The 21,990-nt window shown below is 43.0% G+C and overlaps 1 protein-coding gene across 10 annotated transcripts in view; it reads right to left on the bottom strand.

Annotated features, from left to right (window-relative positions):
* Positions 1-21,990, bottom strand: part of LRRK1 (leucine rich repeat kinase 1) — an 81,243-nt gene that overhangs the window by 19,774 nt on the left and 39,479 nt on the right. For 9 of the 10 annotated variants that reach the window (XM_054836859.1, XM_054836861.1, XM_054836854.1 and 6 more), the window contains 13 exons: positions 20,696-20,808; positions 19,477-19,553; positions 16,066-16,195; positions 15,419-15,531; positions 14,339-14,553; positions 12,123-12,287; positions 9,875-10,062; positions 7,787-7,907; positions 7,371-7,530; positions 6,444-6,720; positions 3,262-3,433; positions 1,691-1,854; positions 290-429 (listed from right to left, as the gene is read on the bottom strand). In XM_054836859.1, coding sequence (XP_054692834.1) covers positions 290-429; positions 1,691-1,854; positions 3,262-3,433; positions 6,444-6,720; positions 7,371-7,530; positions 7,787-7,907; positions 9,875-10,062; positions 12,123-12,287; positions 14,339-14,553; positions 15,419-15,531; positions 16,066-16,195; positions 19,477-19,553; positions 20,696-20,808 — 2,035 coding nt within the window. The remainder of the gene's footprint in view (positions 1-289; positions 430-1,690; positions 1,855-3,261; positions 3,434-6,443; positions 6,721-7,370; positions 7,531-7,786; positions 7,908-9,874; positions 10,063-12,122; positions 12,288-14,338; positions 14,554-15,418; positions 15,532-16,065; positions 16,196-19,476; positions 19,554-20,695; positions 20,809-21,990) is intronic. The other variant, XM_054836856.1, reaches the window with a different exon arrangement.

Here is a 21,990-nt window from a genome sequence, read left to right as displayed (position 1 = left end):
AAGAGAAGAGTCTCTTGAACTACAGAAGCAGGTCCTGTTTGAACCGTAACGTTTCACTCATGCTTGCTGTGACTGATGGACTGAAAGACACAATGTCTAGACCAAGGTGTGCTGGCAAAGAATCTTGATCTGTCTGCAGGTTATCAGCTTTTCTCAGACTTTATTGGCTGGAAACTGTCAGAGCCTGAGGGGTCTTAACACACAATATTGTGCACCTGGGGAGCTCTGTCAAAGAACTTTCTGTTAAAAAGACATAATACTGCACAGAAAATTACAGTAGTTCTCTTACCAGGGAACCACTGGTCTATCAAAGAGTTGACATGATCTGTGATGAACGCCATTGCTGAAAAGTCTCTCACTTCTGACTGGCAAATGATTTTAATTCCACCACTTTTTTTCTTTTTCCAGTTCACATCAGAAGACTCGACACTGTGTAAGAAAGCCAAAAGACAGCAGCATGAAGCTTTTGTGAAGTATTGCTGTCAACAAACTTTCTTTCTCACAGGAAACCTGAGTTACATAATAACACATGGTTCATAAGTAAGCAAAATAAAAAGCAATTTAGCTTTGAGAATGATTTTCAATCCAATCTGTTCTGCAAATGACTTTCAGAAGAGAATTCTTGCACAGGAATGCCAGTTGCTCACAATGGGTAAATGCTACCGAAGGTCAGACCCAGAGAAAACTCCAGCCTAACTCAACTAAGCATGATGGAGAGTTTTGACAGAAATGCTCCACACAGAATGATGGAGGGTTAGGAGTTTTAAAAATTGGTAATAAAACTCCAGTAGTCTAATAATATTAATGATGATGATGATGATGGTAATACAACTTCAAAAAAACATTTGGAGAAGTTTATGGACATAAAAATTTCTGTGCAATTCCCACCAAAAAAAAAAAAAAAGCTTTACTACAAAGAGCGGAGTTCTGTAACTCCCTGGAGTACATGCAGAAATTAGAGTATGACCACCATGATGGTCCAGAATTAAGGATTCCAGCCTGTGATTTGCAATGTCTGGGTCCAAGTCTCTACTCAGGTGCAGGCTGCCTAGATGAGCTCAGGAAAGTCACAATGCCTTTCTGGTCTCCCACCATGCAACAGCACCAATGGTTCCTCCCTGTCTTGCCAAGGATGGGAAGAGCAAATGCATCTGCAGATACTACCGAGATGAAAGTCTTTAAGTGGCCACCTACTCTCTGCATTTGGGAAAGAACATGGACGGCAGGTTTCCTCCAGGCTTGCAGCCTGCAGGCACTCTGCCTTGGCCAGCTTAAACCAGTTGTCCATAGTCCCTGTTGCAGGCAGTCTGATAGCAGAGAAGCACCTCCGTTGATCTGGATTGCTGCCACACAGTGGTGAAGTTTTAAGATTCAGTGGAAAACTCATTGACGTAAGGAAATCTCTGCATGTGAAAATGCATGATTTTACCCTGGCGAAGAGTTCTGCTCTGAATATTGCTTTCTGCCTCTTTAAATCTTGGCTGCAATAACACATAAGGTTGATATATTCAGAACTGCCAAACAATCAGTTATTCATCATCGTTGTCACCAGGTGAGTTATGTCTATTAGAAGAGCCTCCTCTTCTACTGATGAGTGAGCATATAGGCCCATTCATCTCCATTCAGATGATGTGTTTCATACAGTCCATTAGTCCCCTGTCACGCATGCTGCATTACGAACACAAATTACCTAAGATAGCCTCCATCAAAGGTAACGAACAGACCTTCCTGCCAGTAAACAGTGTGAGTCCTTTTGACTCGGAATGTGCTGCAGCGGTTCCTTTGGGTGCCTGTGAAGCTGTAGATGGTCACCTTTTTATTTCTCGTCTTGGTGTTCTTCTTGTTTTCAAAAAGCTGAAACAAGAAGCAAAGCATGAAAATCATTAAATTATTGAAATTTCTCATACGGATGTTGTTTTAATTGAGCAATAAGGTGACTTCTTTTTTTGGCCTTCACAGGTGCTAGCATACCTTTTCCATTAAAGAGCAACTTGTGCTCATAAAAAAATTTTGTGATGGAATGAAAATACACACAGTAAAAGTTGGTTTTGCAGGAATGGCAATATTTTTCATGCCACTCAAAAAGGAACAATTTCATATCAGTGAATAAAGTTAATTCTGTAACTGTGACATTTGTTATATGAAGTCTGAATTTGCAAGTGTCTTATAAACCTAAAGAAGAGCTAAATGTTCTAGTGAATTATTAAATCTGCCCTCAATGTAGAGAGTTAACTTTTCCACCTGTTTCAGTGGGAGGAAGATGGCTTTTCTCCAAGACACTTCAAACCAGCACTTAGAGCAAAATGTATTTTTGCTTTAAAACCAGAGACTTAATGTGCAGAACTCCACTGTACTCATTGCTCTAATGCTTATTTGAGTGCAGATGGGTCTGATGCCTGGGATCCTTTCCCTTCACTGGATGAGGTCCCTTATGTAGCGCCCATGAAGATGTAAGCAAGGGGTTGCCAAGACAGCCCGTTAAAACAGGTAAAGTTATTACATGGTTTGTAAAGCCTGGAACACAGAGGACCTTCCAAAAACAGGTATCATGTTTTCCATGTTCTGTACATCAATGACAGAACATAATTTAAATGGATAGCTGTGAAGAAGATATCACAGTAGTACTAAAATATTTTGCAGGTATTATGGTTTCCAGCAGGGCTATATTTTCAGATATAAGCTGCTGCAAAAATATGGCTGTAACAACATCAAAATTCACTTGGCTTTCAGAACCTCACAAACACTACTTTAATGATATGCATACCACTTGCACTAATAAGGTGCCTGCTTGCACTCATTATCCCATTAAGGCAACAGTCCTGTAATTTTCTTCTCATTTAAACCCACATAGATTCAGATAGGTGACTCTGGTGGAGCTATTCCAGATCTCCACTGGCAAATGACGCGAGCAGAGTCTGGCCCAGTGGAACAGTCATGGACAAGAGCCGCAGGCAGAACTCCAATTACTTGTAATTGGAAGACACTGGGAGTACTGAGACCTTCCAGGGAATTGTGTTATAAAGAGGCTATGGAGAACACAGGCATTCTTCCCCAGCGCCAATCTGTTGTTCTAAATGACACCTACTGTGCAAACAGAATCAGATTTTGATCACAGAGTCTCATCTCTCCCTATTTACTCAAATGATGTTATTGAAGTCTGTGACTGAAGCAAGCTGGATGTGAAGAGACACCCACTTACACTTACATTGAACAATAACTGTAGCTGTCATCTTTTGCTTGCAAAGAAATACAGTAACCTACCTGGAGGTCCATCTCTGCCAGGCTAATTAACATTCGGGCTATGAACCTTTGCCAAAAGCCAACTGGGACAAAACTCATCTTGAAGACCCTTTGGACTGTGTTTGTTGTCTGGTGGCAGAGCCCGTGGATATCTAATGCTGGCTTGGTAGGAAGCAGATGAGGGAGGAGGTAGCTGAAACACATCAAATTCAACAGCTCACATTTTAGCTACAGCTTGTAACAGTGAGTACATTGTTACTGGATAATAAGGCGATTCAGTCTCCAAAGAGATTTTTAATGGCACAGCCTACTGCATATAAAAAAGCTTTTAGACTAAAGGCGCTGCAGCAATACATGGAGAAATTCATTTACACTATGGAAGCAAGCAGAGGCAAAACAGACATTACATAATTCAGCCAGGGCTATTGGACAGGGCTAAAATTGATGTAATGAGCAGGACATTTGTGTAATCACAAATTAAATGCATTAAAATATAAGAGTCATTAGAACAGCTGTGATGTTGGGACTCATTTTTTGGTATCTTTACTACTCTGCCCTGGTAGTAAGCAGAGAATTACAGCTGTGCTCCTGTGTGGAACAGAAGATAAATGCAAAAACAACCTACAGCAGCTCAGCTCCAGTAAACCCAGAAGGTGGGGACAGGAGGTGTGGTGGGAGGTGGCAATGAGGCATTACAGGCTGCAGGGACTGGACTGCTCTGGCCCTCATCCCAGTCCCAGAATGAAAGCATCTTCTGGGTCAACATGACAGGGTTTCCTGCTGCACCATACTGCAGCTGATGGACTCCTTACCACAACGCCGACAAACTCCTAGGGCAAGAGCTCAATTTGCCAGACTGATGCCAGCAGAGGTATCACTTGTCTTGCTCAGTCTCCTCCTGCAATCAGGTTATTAGGTTCTTTGTGCAAGTGTGGAGGAGACTCAGTGCTATCTGAGTCTGATGGGTCAGAAGTAACAGGCATGCTGACGTAGAGGAATACAAAGGTTTTAAATTATTTTCAGATCTCCCAGTAAGCACAGAATATTAATTTGTCCCAATCTTTAGTATCTGGGAAGCTAAAACCTTTTGGAAGACTAGAACTGTTTTGAAAACTATGAGCTTACGGCTTTCAATACCTGCCAATAAATCTCCTGACAGTGATACTCTTCTGTACCCAATACATTCCAAGATGCCTATATGATCAAAAATCTTATTTGCTTATAAGCAGAAACACAGCTGTTTTATCAGCATCAAGCCTGAGAAAATGTGTCGGCATCTGGGGCTCATCATTGACGGGCATAATGACAGCAATGAGGCAAATAGCCAAGAGACTTGGCCAAAATAACAGTGGCAGGGACTAGACACACAACTAGAACTAATACTGGGTTCAAATCCAATGCTTTAAGCCCATCACGTTTTCTCTCCAGCAGCTGCAGTATTCTGTAAAACCTGAAATATCAGCTCAGAAAAACCAGCCATCACTAGACAACAGCTCTCTCCATATGTCACAGACCATAACATCTGATGATATTTTACATGATCGAATGATCCATTCCATGAAACATCTGTGGAATGTAAAACTGATGAAAATTTCTCTTCACTTATAAATTCCAGTAAGAATGGTCATACTTTCAATCCTATTTTAACAAGCAGAACAAAGTTAATTACATGCACCTTAGGCAGAAAAGTGGAGAGCATCAAACTAAAAGTTCTTGCTCTATAAAGGCAGTGAATGCATCATGTGACAGCCAATAAATTTTCCTCAGCACATCCAAGAAAGGGTCTAGGAGCATAAGAAGGCCAGTGAGGCCCTTCTGCACCACAACTACATAGTGGATTATAATACAGATGGTGATTCGATGCTCTTGAACAACAGCCAATGCAAATTTTGAAAATATGTGAAACATGCCCCCATCCACCCTTTCAGAACAGAAACTGGCAGCTGCTTTCTCTACTGACTGCACAGAAACCCTATCTGGCAATCTAGACAATAATTGCAGAAGCACAGTAACAAATAACTGCTCTGTGTCTGGCTAGTACATTAAATTAATCCAACCTGCTACAGCTACAGTCCATCAGTGGGAAGAATATTCTGCTAATGTGGCTTGGATCGCTCTAAAAAAGATTGGGCAGGCCATGAAAAAGCAGTTTCCTTGTTCCTGAGGCACAGACAATGTAATTGCCTTGGAGAAAAATGGCAGAGAGTGACAAGGAGTCCAAAAGGCATTTTGGACTAAGCAGAAACATTGCTGCTTTATCTGTGTTAAGCCTGAGAAAATTTGTTGGCATCCGGGACTGGATAAGTGACAGGCATAATGACAGCACAGAGAATGCTGCACTTGTGCTGGCATTCAGAGCTCCCGAGAGGCTCAGGGCGATGCAGCCGTGCTGTCCTGGAAGGGCAAGGAAGTGAAATGCAAATGCCACATCAAAAGTGCAATACAACCATGGTTTCACCGTTAATGCAACAACAGGCTGTCGCCAAGCAGATGGGAGAGAGAAAAATAGCAGGGAACTCTGCCCAGTGGACAAGAGATCGGGGGGGCAAGGGGGAGGAGGACTCATTAACGTTTAAAGAGAATGAGGTTTCCTAGACCATTTCTAGAAAAATTATTGATTAATACCTATTGAGGCTAAAAATTAAGAAAATCACATTGCTACTGAAGCTACACTTTCATGATTTCACTAGAAATAAAATACTACTACTTTCAGGGCTGATATAATTATTGATTACCCAAAGTTTTCTGCAATACTCTGGCATGAGGATCTTTCACTGGAAACAGATGACTCCAGCCCATCTATATTTCAGGCCTGGCAGCCACGAGCCTCGCATCCTCTCTCAGCCGCAGCTGTGCCAGCTGAGCGCTTACAGCTTCCACCTGCTCATCACCACATCCCTGGCGGTGTCACTGCCCCTCCGTGCTGGTGCCTGAGCCTGTCACCAGCCTCAATGCACCAAGTGGACAAAGACCTGCTTTGGAAAGTTTTCAAGCTAACTTCTTTGGACCAAAGGGTGCTCATGCCAGGAAATACAGCCCAAATGGATGGGTGCCTTCCATTACACTGTTTAACACACACAAATATTTTCTCACAGCAGATCCTTGTCAAGACAACCACTTGTAGCAACAAAGCCTGTTAATATCCACTGATTAAAAGACCATTTTTCTCCAACCTGGCTAAGCCTCTCTAATTATCAACATACCTGTTATTGGCCACAGGCAATGCAATTTCAAACTTGGCCAAGAACTGGAAGTATTGCTCTTCAGTTTGCTCAGTGAAGCCTGTCCCAACCAGCAGCATCCTGAGATCCTCTGCTCTGATGACTCCATTCTTAGCTACAGACTTGGAGCTCTTGATGTTGAAAATCCTCTGTAGACACTCCGAGAGCCAGACGGGGTCAAGGAAGTAGAGGTTTCTCAGGCCATGGCTTGTGTCTGGGAAGTGCAGTAGTGTACCTGTCTCTATGAGAAAATTAATCGCTGCAAAAAATAAAGAATTGTAGATTAGCAATAGACCAGCACTGGGAAACCACAGTGCAGATGAACGAGATTATGAGGCAGTCTGTGCAGTTTTATGCATACCAGATATAGCCAGCACGTAGTCAAGCCAAGAGATTTATCTGAGGAGTGCTGCTATCTGGCACTCCACTTGTAAAACCCACCTCTCACCGCTTTACAGTCAGTATTTCTGTCCCCATCACACCTCCCCTTTACCCTCCTCCTGCCATCCTCACAGGGAAGGGCTCTCCCTGGCTCCTGCAGAGCAAGGCCTCTGTAAAGATCACAGGACTGGGGCCCTGCAGAGAAGACAGCCTTGAAACTGTGGCAACCCTCATTCTTCACAGAGCAGGAATAAAATCAGACAAAGCTTGTTTAAAAAATAAAAAAAGTAGCAGCCTCAGACTATCCTAGAAACTTCCCAGCCCTCTCCCCAAAGCCACATTACTGATTTTATATCTTACCAATTTCCAAAGTGACCTCTACACAAATGTAGAGCACTCTCCAACTGTTTGTTTGCACAGCAATTATCTGCTGGGCTTCCCCTCCCCCCCCATTTTTGTTATTCATGGAATATTTCAATTGGTCACACATAGTGATTTCCAAGAAATTACTGGTCTGCTCTGACCTACCAGTTTGCAAGTCTTCGTAGTCTTTGATATCATTTCCAGGTGTTTGCTCAATGATCAGTTCTATTTGTCTGTCTGTTAAATACTGTACATCATCGTTCTGACTTCTTCTATGCTGCTCTGCAAGGACAGCTTCTTGAAGACTAAGGTAACTTCTTGGTATCTAGAAGCCATACAAGAAAAACAGCAGGATCAATATCAGACAGTAATCACTCTGCTGGAGATGAACTGGCTAAATCATCTCCCCTTTACAGGGATCTTATAGTGCTGTCTTTTCCCAAAGCCAGATAGCCATCTTATATATTTCACATGCCTCCTGCATGAACAATGACTCCTAAAGTTCATCTCCCAATCCAAAACTAAGCTCCCAAAAGAGCCCCCCTTTGGAAAGGACTACCACTACAGAGCACAGTTCTCACCAATCTCCCTGCAAGTTTCTGTGAGCAAATTGAGCTGCCGACGTCCTTCATGTTGCAAGTGACATGAAAAATCAGCTGTCGGAGTCCATCGAGGCCTTCCAGAGTCTTACATGAGAGCTCACTGCAAAAGTCATGCAAGGGTGAAGATTATCAAACCTTATCAGCACACTGGCTTCCTTTCCAGGCTCACTTTCTCTTATCAGTGACTTTAAATTTCCTGTGTCAGATGAATGGGAGGAAGGCTGTCAGTGAGCATTTTTAGCTTTGGAGAAAAATACAAAGAAGCCTGGAATAGATATATTTGGCCAACCTCTGCTCTGCCTGCTTCATTCACTGCACACTGCTCTTCTATCGCCTATGGACCGTGATGTCTGGGGACTTCCCTGGCAGACTGTCCGAAGTCATCGCCCTCTTTCCCTTCAGTGCTGCACACATCCTGGAAGGACTGCAGGAAGGAGGAAAACACTGTGCTCTGGCAATCACTGGAGACAAGTCGAGTTCTCCCCGCCTCAGATCAAAGAGACACGATGATGACTACCAGACACCTTTTCCCACCCTCATTCCGGCCCTCACTCAGCTGGATCCTGTGATCTGGGAATTGATGCTTAGATCCTAAAAGCTGGCCTTCATCATCTCTTTCACAGCTAAAAACCTGCTCTTTCCAGCTCCTACTATTTTTGGTCTTTTTGTGGGCTGGATAAAAACGGTTCTCCTCCACTTTCCCCAACAAAGGGTCTTTCTAACTGATCCTACACATGTTCCCATGGCAGAAAAAAAATCCTTTTCTAAATATGCTTTATCTTAAACTTCAGCCATTGGTAGCACTGGTAAGCGTACACTCACTGGGATGCTGGAGGATCAGCTGGGCTCACCCACATAAGGCTTTCACAACACACACTCCTCACGCTCCTCTGGCTGCCCAGAGCACTGCTCAGAGGAGCCCCATCCAGGGGGACAATGGGATGTGAAGGAGAGGCACGGGAGGCAGGAGGTAGGAAATTAGGCACAACTTTGACTGGAGGAAATGCAGGGGAAAGGAAGGTGAAGAAGGGGAACAAGCAGGATGTGTGGCAGGGCGAAAGTAAGTCCCATTGAGAAAGAATAACTGAGATTGTTAGGATGCTCTGTGGTGACAGAAAAAGAGGTTTGAGGAGACTGAACCACAAAGCTTTCTCTTTCTCACTGTGAGTCTCTGTGCTCACATCAGGTCCCTGGTACTCCTCCTAACAGGAAAGAGCCAGCTGGGATGCCCAGCGCAACGATAGCGTGTGCAGAACAGAGCGTGGGAGGTCTCCTGATGACTTTGCCAGGCAGCAGATGCAAAGGGGATATTGCAGCACCCTTCTTTACTTGCCAGCTGCCACCTGCTCTTGCCCCAGGCGTTGGCAATTTCACACTGTTTGGTGCCAGCCTGCTGCATGCACACTCCCACCGTGCTGTGCACTCCCTTGGCTGACAGACCTGCTTCTTTCCCAGATGGAGAAGCCTCCTCTCCCCACGGGCATTCTCTGTCAGCTGAAGGCAGGGAGCAGCGTCAGACTCCATGGCCTGACACCGATCCTCCAGACAGCACAGCCCCTCCGTTATCACACCCGGAGAACTCAAATGGCACAGGTTTGGGCTGCCACGGGCTCACAGGACTGACCCGCTCCTCACCCTGCCAACACTGCCATGTGAGCTGCATTCTCACGTCAGGTAGCAAGAGGTTCCCGCAAACCTCATGGCACCCACCCTGTAACAGTCATGCTTTCAAGCTTTGCAGCATTAATTACTCAATCTGTACCTTCTCTCCTTGTTACTAATAAACTGTATCACCACTTAATGGTGAGAAACCTGAGTGGAGCAGGAGCATTAAAACAGGCTGGCCAAGGTCATGACTTTGGAGCTTCCAGCTCTCAGACCCATGATCAGACCCCTGAGCAACACTGAAATTCTCTCCTATTATATTACATTATCTCAGTCAAAAATAGATGAAATGCAACGCTGACGAGTCTTCAAATCAGTTCCGTTGCCAAGGAGATCAAGTAAAAATTGTTTAAAGTGACATAAAATAGAGCGACTGAGCTTCATAAAGGCACAAGTACTTACTGCAGGTGCTTGAATGTGATATCTGGGAAGCCAGTTGCTCTGGATCCAGAGGGAGACCGACAGAGAGCCAAGACATATGCCCTCAGAGTTGCTATCCTCTCAACCCGGAATTTAGTTTCAATTAAATCAAGGTGTGTTCCTACCACTAACACCACTGAATTTGGAGCTTTGGCCTGTAAGAGAAAACACTGACAATGATCTCATCCAGATTACGCTGTGGTAAATTCAGTGAGGACACATGAAAAGTACAATATTTAAGAGGGGATAGTCATGTACATTAATAAAATGGAATATATATAAAATGGAGGGAACCTGTCATGGCAGCTTGACAACAGCAACAAGTGATCTGGGTATTACAGAAGTTCTCCTGCAGAACACGGCTTAATCATCTGCTGCTACTGCAGAGCAGGAAACTGTCAGTTTGGGTTTATTACATCAGGGCTTAACATAAAGGAAGTTGCCTTGTGTTATTAAGTTGCTACAAGTCAGCTAAACGATGGGAATCATGTCCACCCAGACATAGGAAAACAAGTTAGCTTAACCTTTAGCTAGAAGATCTAACTTGGATATCCTGAAAAAGGCTAGTTACACTCCAGAATGGATACCTGGGGAAGTTATGCAAACTTTTTCACTGGAGGTATACGGAGAGGTGAGATAAACTCTTAGAAATGTCTAAATCTGCTTAACCCTGAATCAGTGCAAAGGAGTAGGTCAGACGATCTTGTGGTTTCTTCCAGCCCTTCCATGATTCTATTACAGGACTGGAACATATCCAGATTTCAGGAACATGCTGCCAAATACAATGGGATTGCACAGCCTTAAGCAGGGATCAGCCTGCCGATCCAAATGACTTCGACCACAGAAGAAAATTCAGATGCAGAAATATATGGTTATTTGCAGTCAATCCATGTGTCTCTTACGATGCCCACTGAAGTCTCCTAACCCAAATGACACCAAACTCGAACCCTGTGCAGACATGGGAGCAATGGCTGTACCAAGTCAGACCAAAGGACCCACTTGGCCCAATATTCTGCCTGGAGGCTAATGAGAAGCACAGGCACAGGGTAAGCATATAGAGATTTGCCCTGGTGTGTTCTCCCAGTATCCAGCAGTCCACAGTTCACCAACTTCCTGAGCATAACATGGTATCTCTGAATTAATAGCACTTGATGGATTTTTCTTCCACTAGTCTGTTTTTTTGACTTCTGACACCCACAGCACATTGTAGTTCCAATAAATTCCACAGGTTAGCTATCTGTTGTGTTTAGGATACTTCCTCTTGTTTGTTTCAAAGCTACCATCTCATTATTTAATTTGATCTCCCCTAATTCTTCTGCTGCAGAAGATCATGAACAAAGACTCCCCTGTGGTTTTCTCCTTACCCCTGGTAAGTCTACATGCAGCCCTCCACACTTGCCTCTTTCCCAAGCTGATGAGGCCTAATCTATTTAATTGCTGTGCACTCAGAAAGTTTTCATACTTTTAACCATCATGTTGATCTTTCTCTGTATCTTTTCTGATGCTACTGTGTGCTTGCTGGGATGTATTAAGGACACAGGCACATCATACATTTTTGAAGTATCATAATTATGCTTTCAGCTTTGTTACCTAGTTTGTGTTTTTGATTGCTGCTGACCATTAAGCTAATACTTTTCTAATGTTAAGATGTTTCTTTTTTGACAGGCGCTACCTTAGAGCCCATTTTTGTGTGTGTAATGTTAAGAGAGATATCAAATAATAAACATGTAAAAAAATCATGAATGTAGTATTATAAAAAAATCAATCAACACCAATGAATTCACTGCAGCTCTGAGTCTCAGCTGAGAGCTGTCTGGGAGATACTCTGCAGCTTACCTGAAACTAAAGTGTTAAAAATCTAACCTCAAGACTAATATGTGTCTAACCCACACAAGAAATAAAATGCTTCAAGCCCCCCTTGGAGCACAGTGTGGTCAAACACTAATTCCAAAATAAGTATGTTCAGCCTTACTTAGCAAGGGTTTATAAATCAGCTTTTGTTTCATTCTCTGATGTGTGTGAGGGAGAACAAAGCAAATGATAAATTTAAACCATTAAATATAGCGATACGCCTACAGCGTAATGGAAAATTAATTCCAAAAGCTATGCAAAATTCATAGCTTGCAGAGTTTTTAAAAGCAGACCAAAAAGAATCTGTAATATCACATATCTGTGTGCTGAGCTACTACATGATAAATAGATACCCCAGAGTCCACCAGTGACTTCTTACCTCAATGTTCAGCAACCAGAACTGTAAGTTTGCCACAGCTTCTTCCCCCAGTGCCAAGTTCCATACCACTATGTACAATGCTTTGTCTGTGAAGAAACACTGATTGACTGTAGACATGCTTGCTGGGCCTCCGATATCCCAGACATTGAACTCCACTGAATCAACCTACTTAGACAAAGAGAAGTGTTCAAATCAAACGGTTGCAGTAAATCACAGAGAGATAATAGCTGAAGTATAAACCTATGCCTGCATAATGTATGACACAAGAAGGGTTTCAATGTCCTAATTGTGCCTCCAGGAAAGAAAAATCAACAAGCAATTGTTAAGCATGGCTACCACTTCCCCACAGGAAATCAAGACTAATTACTTGCTGCTAAAACGATAGAGGTGCCCTTGATGCTGGTAAATCTCCAGTTAATGCTGTGGATTCTCCAGTACAAACAAGGGTCTCATTCTGAGCCCTGTTATTTCACTGCATCTTGAATAGAAACTGTTTCATCCTTGTCTGCACCACGGTCGACAGGACCATTGAAGCTACTTATCTGCCACTGCTATGGGGAACAGGAAACCCCCTGCTGAAATCACTTCCACTGAGCTCAGTCCTAACTGACCTAAACAGAATGTAGATGCTCAGGAGATGGGAAACTTCTCAAGCCTTTCATAAACACCTCCTGCATGTTACTTAGAGGCTTCTAATGTGTGTGTCACACCACACATGAGCCAGAATTACAGCCACTGTAAATCAGACTCAGTAATTTTCGGGGGAATGTGTGAATGGAGGCCTCTCTAGCTCACTCAGTCTTCCAAGTATCTCAGCATCTATTCCTCTGTGAAGCCCCAAAACAGCACTAAGAGGGAGCACGGCTCTCTGCTTAAATGGTATTCAGGCTCTCTAAATAGTATTCAGGCTCCCAGGTGCAGTAGGGAGCACCTATGGAGGCTCTGTCCCTAAATCACTTGGCCCTCCCTGTGACTGAGCAGGAAACCAAATCGTGCTCCAGCCACTGTCCTCAGAGCATCATGTAACACTGAGTGGGCTCTGTTTCCTGGTCCAGGTCCAAGTGCTGACTGATCCCACATGAGAAGTTATCCTATGAGATTTCAGCAAGGAGCTAAGTGTCACAGTAGGGCTCTGATCTCCTAGCATAGTCTCAGTTTGAATTCTCCCAGAAACAGCTGGAAGAACTTCCATATTGTTTAAACCAAGCCCTAACTAGCACCAGGACTGCTTTGTTAATCTAAAAGACCTTCAGCTGTGGGTACTTGTATGGAGAGAATCAGAGGTAGGGACAAAAGCCTGTTCTGTATCTTGATCTCACTTCAGGTCTCTGATGCTGTCTAGGTTTTTATTTTATTCAATTGCTCTTCAACGCAAAATGCACAAATCCCTTCTCCCACCAAAGTCTTCTCTTTGAAGAGTCAGGCCATGCTTGCTCTTTTTCTGTCTGTCTCGGGCCTGGCACTCTTCACTGTAAAATAGCTGAACTCAGCAGGCTTCTCCACTCCTTCCAAAACAGTCTGGTGGTCATGGCTCTCATTCGGGAAGGGAGAGACACGCATTTGCACACCCTCAGCTCCGACAAGACCTCAGGATCGATTCTGCATGCTCTAATCCCTGTGTTACCACGCAGGCGGTGGACATAGCCACCTACAAATGCTTGAATGAATTCAGTGCTGTCCAAATGAGTTCAGTATGGGTTGACACACTCCCTGAATAAGCCATCTGATATTTGGGTGTTTAAGGTATGCCTTACATCCCTGGATCACACCAGAGGTCAGGCATCCTACCACGCACCCACTTTCCCCACCTAGGACAGTTCTGATATCAAGGGAGTCCAGCTTTACGTACTGATGTCCCATTTTCTGGCCCCAAATGAAAGGACAAGCTGCTTTAGAGAAGCTGATTTAAAATATTCTCTTAGAATCAGTGTGCAAATACCACTCAAGCTGGGAGAGCCAGAATTCAGGCACTCTACACATGGCTCGCTCTCTTTAGGATACAAAGTTGAGTACTCAGGAAGAGAGAACTGTCCTCTAGTACCAACTGGAAATGAAACACAGGAATTGTGATGGGTCTAAAACCATGTCACTTGCCAGGTCTGGCTCACAGGTAACAGTAACAGTTCTTTGGAAAAGGCCAGGCAGTATCAGCCCAAAAGGGACACTGCAGGGCTCAAACATCCCACTGGCGCTAAGGATCTTCGACAGTTTTTCACCTTTGCCTTGTGCCCCACTGGCTTGGGGAGCTCCCATTTTGTTGTACGTATGGTGGCATCGCTGTGCATCATCTGAGGGACTTTTCCTGTCTGTAGGATCTCAATCAGCGTCGACTTTCCCTGTCGTGGAGGACCGATGATGATCATCTTCATTAGCTTACACTTTTCTGCTTTGCGTAGCTGTGCTCGTAAGTATGCCAGCACTGTTTTAGGGCCTATGGAGGGGAAGTGAACAGGCTTTACCTGTGGTTAGCAGTTACAAATGTACATATGTACAGCAGGACTGCACAAAACCTACTGCTGCAGATACATCAGCTGAATTAATATTTTCCCTGCAGTTTTGCTGTGGGCTGAGACAACCCAGAGAATAAACAAAGAAACCTCTAGTGGACAAACCTGAGACAGACACCCCAGAAAAAGGTCACTGCTCTGAGACTCTACAATGGAGCACTGTAAGAAGAAACAAATGCTGTGGCTCTTATGCTTCAGAAGCTCAAAGGAAACATAAAATACTAATTTAGTATTGGAAAATACTCAGTTTTTCCTTCTACTTTTATGTTTCCAGTTAAAATTAGATTTAGGCTTCAACAGTGTGCTCGAGAAGGAATAATTCCTAATAACTTTGTTCCCACAGGATTTTCTTATTAAAACACACAAAAAAGAAAACAGTATTGTAATAGATCCAAAACCCTAGCAGCATACAATAAAGTCACTTCAATGTGACTGTGACTGCTGATCCTAAAGACTTGAGTCTTTAGAAAGATCGTCTAAATACCCTAAAATATACACATTCAGAAGGCAAGCCATGGAATTCATCCGGCATGCATACTGCAAATGAAATATTGCATTTTTAAGTCATCATTTTAACATGTGATCTATCTTAAAGTGAACATATAGCCAGAGCTTAGCACTGATTATCAAACTTGCAAATATGAATAGGAGGTTTCCCTATGCAATTCCAGCTAACTGCAACAAGGGCTTGGGTGCACACTGTCTGTTCCTGTTCAGGACCATTAAAAGGAAGTAATTTTCATTATATGTTCACTCAATTTAATAAAGAACACGCAGAATCAGCCTTACCCTCTTTTCTGATCTCTGCAGGAACATTACTGATACTTAGTTCCTCGATATCCAGCTGCCAGAGATTAGCCAGCTGTCCAAGTTCTGGAGGAAGCTCTCGGATACCAGGGTTACTGTACAAAAACAAATAAATCTACCAACAACCAGGCTTTGTGTGTAAGTAGCTGCTCTCACAGACTCTCAGATTACACTATTCTCTCCTTGCAGAAATCTTCCATTAACATTTTAATAAGACTACTCAGCACTTTAATAGTAATTTTCATCCTAAAAGTGATGTATAACCTCAATTTATCCTCTGGGGCAGACAAGCATAATCTTCTATACTGGATAGTGGAGGAAATAAAGGCAAAAATGATGAGTTATTGACTCTAATGGTATAGAAGCTGACAGCAAAAAGCCAGAATGAACTAGAGGCACATTATATTACCAGGCCTGTGTTCAAAGCATTAGATCATCTTCCCTAATTCAAAAGGCTGGTCTCCTCCTTATCTAAAGCAAATGATAGGCACAGTTCTAACAAGGGGCTGACTATTTCCAGCTTTTTGACTTCAAAAGCACTGGACATCTGGGGTGGGGCTCCACAGAAGACTGGTCACTAAAACAACATGGAAATAATGCTGCATAGCTTTTCCAGGACACGGACTTACTTTCCTAAATAAAGTTCTGTTAAACCTTTCAGAAGGCAAACGGACTGCGGAACAGAGTCCAGCTGATTGTCGTTCAGATAAAGGACTTCCAGAGAATCACTCAGAAATGCTGGAAACTCCAAAAAAGGACCTGGAACAAGACAGGAAACAAATGCACCTTTAAAACAGAACAGGCACCAAGGCTCTGAACCAAGAGCCTTCACCTTTACTCTGTAGGCAGGACATGAAGTCATGTTCCTTGGCAGGAACCACCACGAAGCAACAAAAGAAAAGCGAACGGGCTTCAATGGCTAACAAACATCAACGCTCACATTTCAATTTTTTAAAATCATGGTGATGCGCATGTTTGAATATGATGGTCTTCAAGACTTCTGGGATGCTGAGGGAGGAACTTCAGGCCTGTCAAGATGACTATACATCAGAGGACGAGTGGCATTGTGTTTCCTGCCGTTGAATAGCTGGTCATACCTTGTGAACTGCCCCTATTCCAGCCCAATAGGTGGCAGTGAAAGGGCATACAAGTGCTTCTCAACATGTTTTTTCCACGTTGCCTGAGAAAAGCCAGAAGCCAAGTCAGAATTTGTGTTCAGACCCCCACGTTGCATCCTGGAGCAATTTATGGTGGATCAAAGTCAATAACAACAGAGAAGAAAACCCAAACTGCAGTTGATAGACTGCTAACCTATGCTGCCTCTAAAACACGGCTCACATTTGCCCCTCTGTCCTGTTTTAGACCGCAAGGTCTCAGGGCACTTCAGACTTCCTACATGTCTGAGCAGCAACTAGCGTATTTTGGGAGCAACCCAAGCAATAATAGCAACAACTGCATGGCTGAGTTGCTGCTGCTGTTGGAGAGGTTCAAACAAAGGGAAATTCAGCTGGTTCCAAAGAGCATAATTTCACTCCACAAATTACTCCCAGGATAGTAGCATGAAAAGCTGCCATGAATTGTGTTGCTGTCTTAAGAGTGTCACATGTATCTACCAAGAAGCATCCTGAAGTCAAGGAAAACTAGGCCACACAGGGACAAGCAGATTCTGAGTCTCTGATTAGGAAAGTACAACCAGCATCATCTGCTGCCTCCACGGGCAATAAAAGCAACTCCCTGAGACGTGAGACAGACCCTTCCTCAAGGACAGGACAGTTGCACTTCCACCAAGATCTTGTTCCCTGACAAAGAAGACTTGAGAAACTGTAACTAGAGGTTTTCTCAGGAGAAAATTCCCCAGTTCTAATATTAACAGCATTTCAAGTCTGAGCTATGATCAGAAAAGGAGTAAGATAGAGTCCCACTGTCTGCAGGGGTGTTTTATATACGTGACAGGACTGTCTGGTGTGGGCAGGGTGTCACAGTCCGCCTTTGAGTTTTCAAATAAAAAATCATCTTTGGGATTATTTTAGGAGAACAGCAGGCTTATTCATGGATTCAATTCACTTCCTTTCTGGCTCATCACTGGACTTAAATTTTTCATTGTTCCTCTTCAGTACGCACCTAGGCACAGACAGATTTAGTCCCTCTTGGACACATGGGAGCAAACACCTAAAATAGTCGCAATACTCTCAATTCACCAGAGTGTCCCAGGTGGAAAGGAGTGTACTATATTGGAAGCAAGCTCGAGGTGTTTATGAATTGTAATTATTTATTCATGAGTTAGTTATGATTTCTCTGGCTTGAGCTCAAATTTTCTTTTAAAGAACTGTAGAAAAATTAAAACAAATCCCATCTTGAAAATTTATTTTTGGATGAGTAAACGCTACCAACACCACATTCATGTGCAAGAAGTTATTCTGAGATTTATCGATCAAGTATAGTGAGCATCCATAAATTATTTTCTTTAAATAATCTAGACTTAAGTAAATAGTTTTGTTAGTAAAATCATACAAAAACCTGCCCCCCACCTCGCTAGGAGACTTCTGTGAGCAGCTGATGTACTCCAGCTTCTGTTTTCTCATGATGATGTTTAAATTCTTGGCCACATTCTCTAGTCCCACCAAGCTATACTTGGCAGAGGAACACAGAGAAAAAGATGAGCTGGCTTTGCTCTGTCTCTGTGGCTCTTCAACCGTGGCACCAGCTAGGTGGGCTACTCAGTGCCCTCCTGCAATCTGAGGCAACCTCAGACAGCTCGAAGTTGCACCAGGGTAGTATGTGCCAAGGCTTTTCAAATGGTACTAATGCATAGTCCATCTTCTCCTCCTTTATGTAGAGGGGTTACGCTGCGTTTCCATTAGGACAGCAATACCCTTTTATAGCTGGTTTTAGCTACCTTTGCCCACTGCTCCTGCCCTTTTCTCCCCACTGGGAAATGCTGCTGCAGCACTTCACAGAGCTCTGAGGATATGTCAGACTCCACAGATTCGCAAGATTCAATGTCCTTTTCCAGTTCTTCCATGTTCAGGATTTCACCGATATCACAGGATTTCTATTTCCATCTCTTACTTGAAAAACAGTGCAGCCCAGTCCTTTCTCCTCCTTAGGGTGCACATACAGCAGCCTCTACTTCCATGGACAGAAAAATGAGGTAGGATTAGCCTTGCCTGGAGGTCCAGGTAGAGTCTCTGCCTCCCAGATCAGTAGACTCTAGCTGTGGCTGTACTTTTACATTTACCAATGTAAATGCATTTATCATTTATCAATTTTACCTATTCACGTTGACCTGAGATCATGCACAATTTTCAGGGGAACTGAGGAAAGCATTTACTGCAGAAGGGCCTCTCTCTCCCGCAAGCAGCTGAGGGCTGCTTGGATGTGCGTCATGAAGACGCCAGCTCTATTCCACTCTGCGATTTGCAAAGAATGCTTTAGAGCAAGCCATTCTTCAGGCAGCCGAGAATGAGAAAGCTCTCCAAGTGCTTTAAAATAAAACAAACAAACAAAAAGAAATGCAGATGAATCCCACAGAGAGCAGGAAGCAGAGGAAATATCTTCAGATATTCCTTTGTTCTCTCTGGGATTTCACGTGCACTAATCCAGAGAATCTCTTCTGCTCTGCCCCAAACTGCGGGTGCAAATCACAGAGATGGGGGAAAACATGCAATTTACAATTCAGCAACAGAAAAAATCCTAAGAGTAATAAGACTAATTATGGGTTAATTTCCCTTCAACATACCAGCTAGTACTCAGGCTAAAAAGAATAACCTTCATCAAAAGAAAAAAAGCTCAGTGAAAGAAACAGGTTTTACTCATTTTTCATCTATTCTATATTGATGGTATCAACCAGCTGCACCATTTCTTTAGCAACATTTTTATCCAAACATATTTCCTCCTAATTTAAATGCTGTGCACTTAAAATTGCAGATGAATTTACACTTATTTCCCTCCAGCCAAACTCCACAGACTGCTGCTGCTTCACAGCTCACCTGGCATTCTCAGCACTCGCTTCCCCGCATTTGCACTGCTGTGTACCTTACCTGCCTCTGGGCCACAGCGCACCCTGCTCTTCGTGGTGAAAAAGGGAATCCGCTTTGTTTTAAATCCCTCGTCACTCCTGCGGGCCAAACAAAATGGTGACATGTGGAGAAAAGAGCTTGGATGCAGCAGTTGAGAACTGTGCTGGAGCTGTGTGCCCAGGACACTGCGCGGTGCAGAATCTGGCCCCACTCAAGGTTGTGGGATTCACAGCACAGTTCTTATGGGTTCCTGTCTACTTTGGAGAGATAGGACTGAAACCCACTGTGCAATCACAGAGCTAGACTCCACCAACACTTGTCCAGGCCCAATGGTTTTCTTCTGGCAAATTAACAGAGCTCTACAAGGCAGCGCTTTCAGCTCCCAGGGTGAGAGCACTTGACCCCTGGCTTTATGGGTGTTAGGGTTAAGTAGGCTGTCAAACAGCAAATTGAACAAGCTTCATGAGAAATGCTGGAGAACCCACCTGCTGCCATTCCCTGCTCTCAACAGAGAACCTCTGACAAGATGACCCAACAACATGACTCTGGAAATGCACTGAGACATTAAAAAACCCCATAATTTGTCTTTAACAACTGAGTCAGCAACTCATAAGGACTCCAGAAAATTTGCTGGACAGGCACCCAAAAGAGCAGACAGAAGTATGACACCATTCAATGCAGCTCTGGAGAAGATAAGGGACTTTTAACTCCTTCTGTTAAACATCCCTATTGTAATTTACAAAGAGAAGAACATCACACTTTTATTGGATGACCTTATTAACAGCAGTCTTCTCTATGAACTTGCAGCTGGTTACACTTCCATTTAAAAACCAAAGATTTTTCATTTTTTCCAAAACAATACTCCCACGCTAACTACAAACTGCAGACCAGCCAGATGGTTTTTGGTTAAGATATGTTCCCCACAAACTAGTATTTGTAGTGATGAACCACACACTGGGTTAAAGAAATTTCTACATGCTCTGAAATTAAACTGCCATTATCAGTAATCTAGCCACTTAGTAAATGATATCGTGTGCTAAATGCCCAGAGAATCAGTAAGGGATAATTCATCACTGTCACAGACACACAATATACTTAGAGACATGGTATGTGGATATCAATGCCTTCTATGCAGGTAATTAATTCACTGCTGACACCCCTTGTATTACACGAGGGATCGGGTTTGCTATTATTTCTTCAGCTTTTGTTTTCTCAGACAAAATTTGAAAGAAACACTTACTTTCCAAGTTGGTTTTTTGAAAGATCCAGTGATTTAAGTTGTTTGCAATTCCACTTATCTTGTGAAGGCAATGAAACTAACTGATTTCCCAGCAGCTTCAGGGACACCAAAGCCTAAAAAAAGGAATAGCCTAGAGTTAGAAGACAGAGTCCATCAAACACACAGAAAGAGGTTTTCTAGCATGGCTATTAAATAACAGAAACATGAAGAAAGTACATCTTATTCATCAGAACATCCTGTCCGTGCTGCCTAGCATGCAAACATTTCCTTCTTGTCTCCAGCAAGTATATTTTCTGCACGAAGCAACACCACTATTAGTTCTGGGAGATTATTAGTCTACTTGCTGACAGATGCAATTGGAAACAACCCATACAAGAGAACATTTTACTTTTAGTGAGGAAACCTTTCCAAATGGGAAAGAACAGTATGATTTACCTACACAGTACGCCACATACAGATGAGAAGTCTTCTACGTGTGTGCAAGCTAGTGTCAGAGTGGGCTTAACACCTGCTGTGCATGCATAAAATCAAGGTGTAAAATGTGAACTCTCTCACACAAGGAAAATTTTTAATTGCTTTGTTATGACATGTCTATTAAAATGGTAAGGATTTATATTAACTTTCCAAGACTTATACAAGCTACCTACCTACTTTTTTTTTTCCCTCACGCCAGAGACAGAAATTTTAAAAACAAGAAGTGAAGCTGATTAACACCACACAGTTAACATCATACAGATGCAAATACTGTGAGTAAAGTTAAACACAACCTCTCCCTTAAATTTAACTGAAATATAAAAGAAAATAATGTAGTTCCCATTCAGATTTGTAAAGTTCATGTTCTTCCATCTGCCCTTAAAAAGAATGTCGAGGCTCGAATGATCATTTTCATTTGGTTGAAAATCCAATTTTCCACTTAAAAACAGTCTTCTGTGTGGAGGTTCCAACCAGGTTTATTCTGCAAGTCCCCCCAGTGAAAACTGAGATAAGCTGAATGCCAGCCGAATTATCTCGTGCCACAGGTACAGCAGTATTAATGAATTATACCCCATGGAAATCATGTTTTACCAGCAGAGACCTCAGCTTCAAGAGTGTTAAATGTTTTATGAGCTCCACATAATATAAAAGGTTTATGCCTCTTTTCATCAAGCAGGATTAACAATGTCTCACGAAGCCAGTCTGTTGGCCTTCCTCTCCTTTTCTCAGATTGGAAAAATATGAGGTATCCATGTGCCATAAGTGATGGACAACCAGCAGTTGCTGGAACGGCAATTATCATGCAAAACGCTCCCTCTAGT

Source organism: Grus americana, chromosome 10 (assembly GCF_028858705.1).
Source record: "Grus americana isolate bGruAme1 chromosome 10, bGruAme1.mat, whole genome shotgun sequence".
Classification (NCBI taxonomy): domain Eukaryota; kingdom Metazoa; phylum Chordata; class Aves; order Gruiformes; family Gruidae; genus Grus; species Grus americana.
This window is presented reverse-complemented; position numbering and strand designations above follow the sequence as displayed.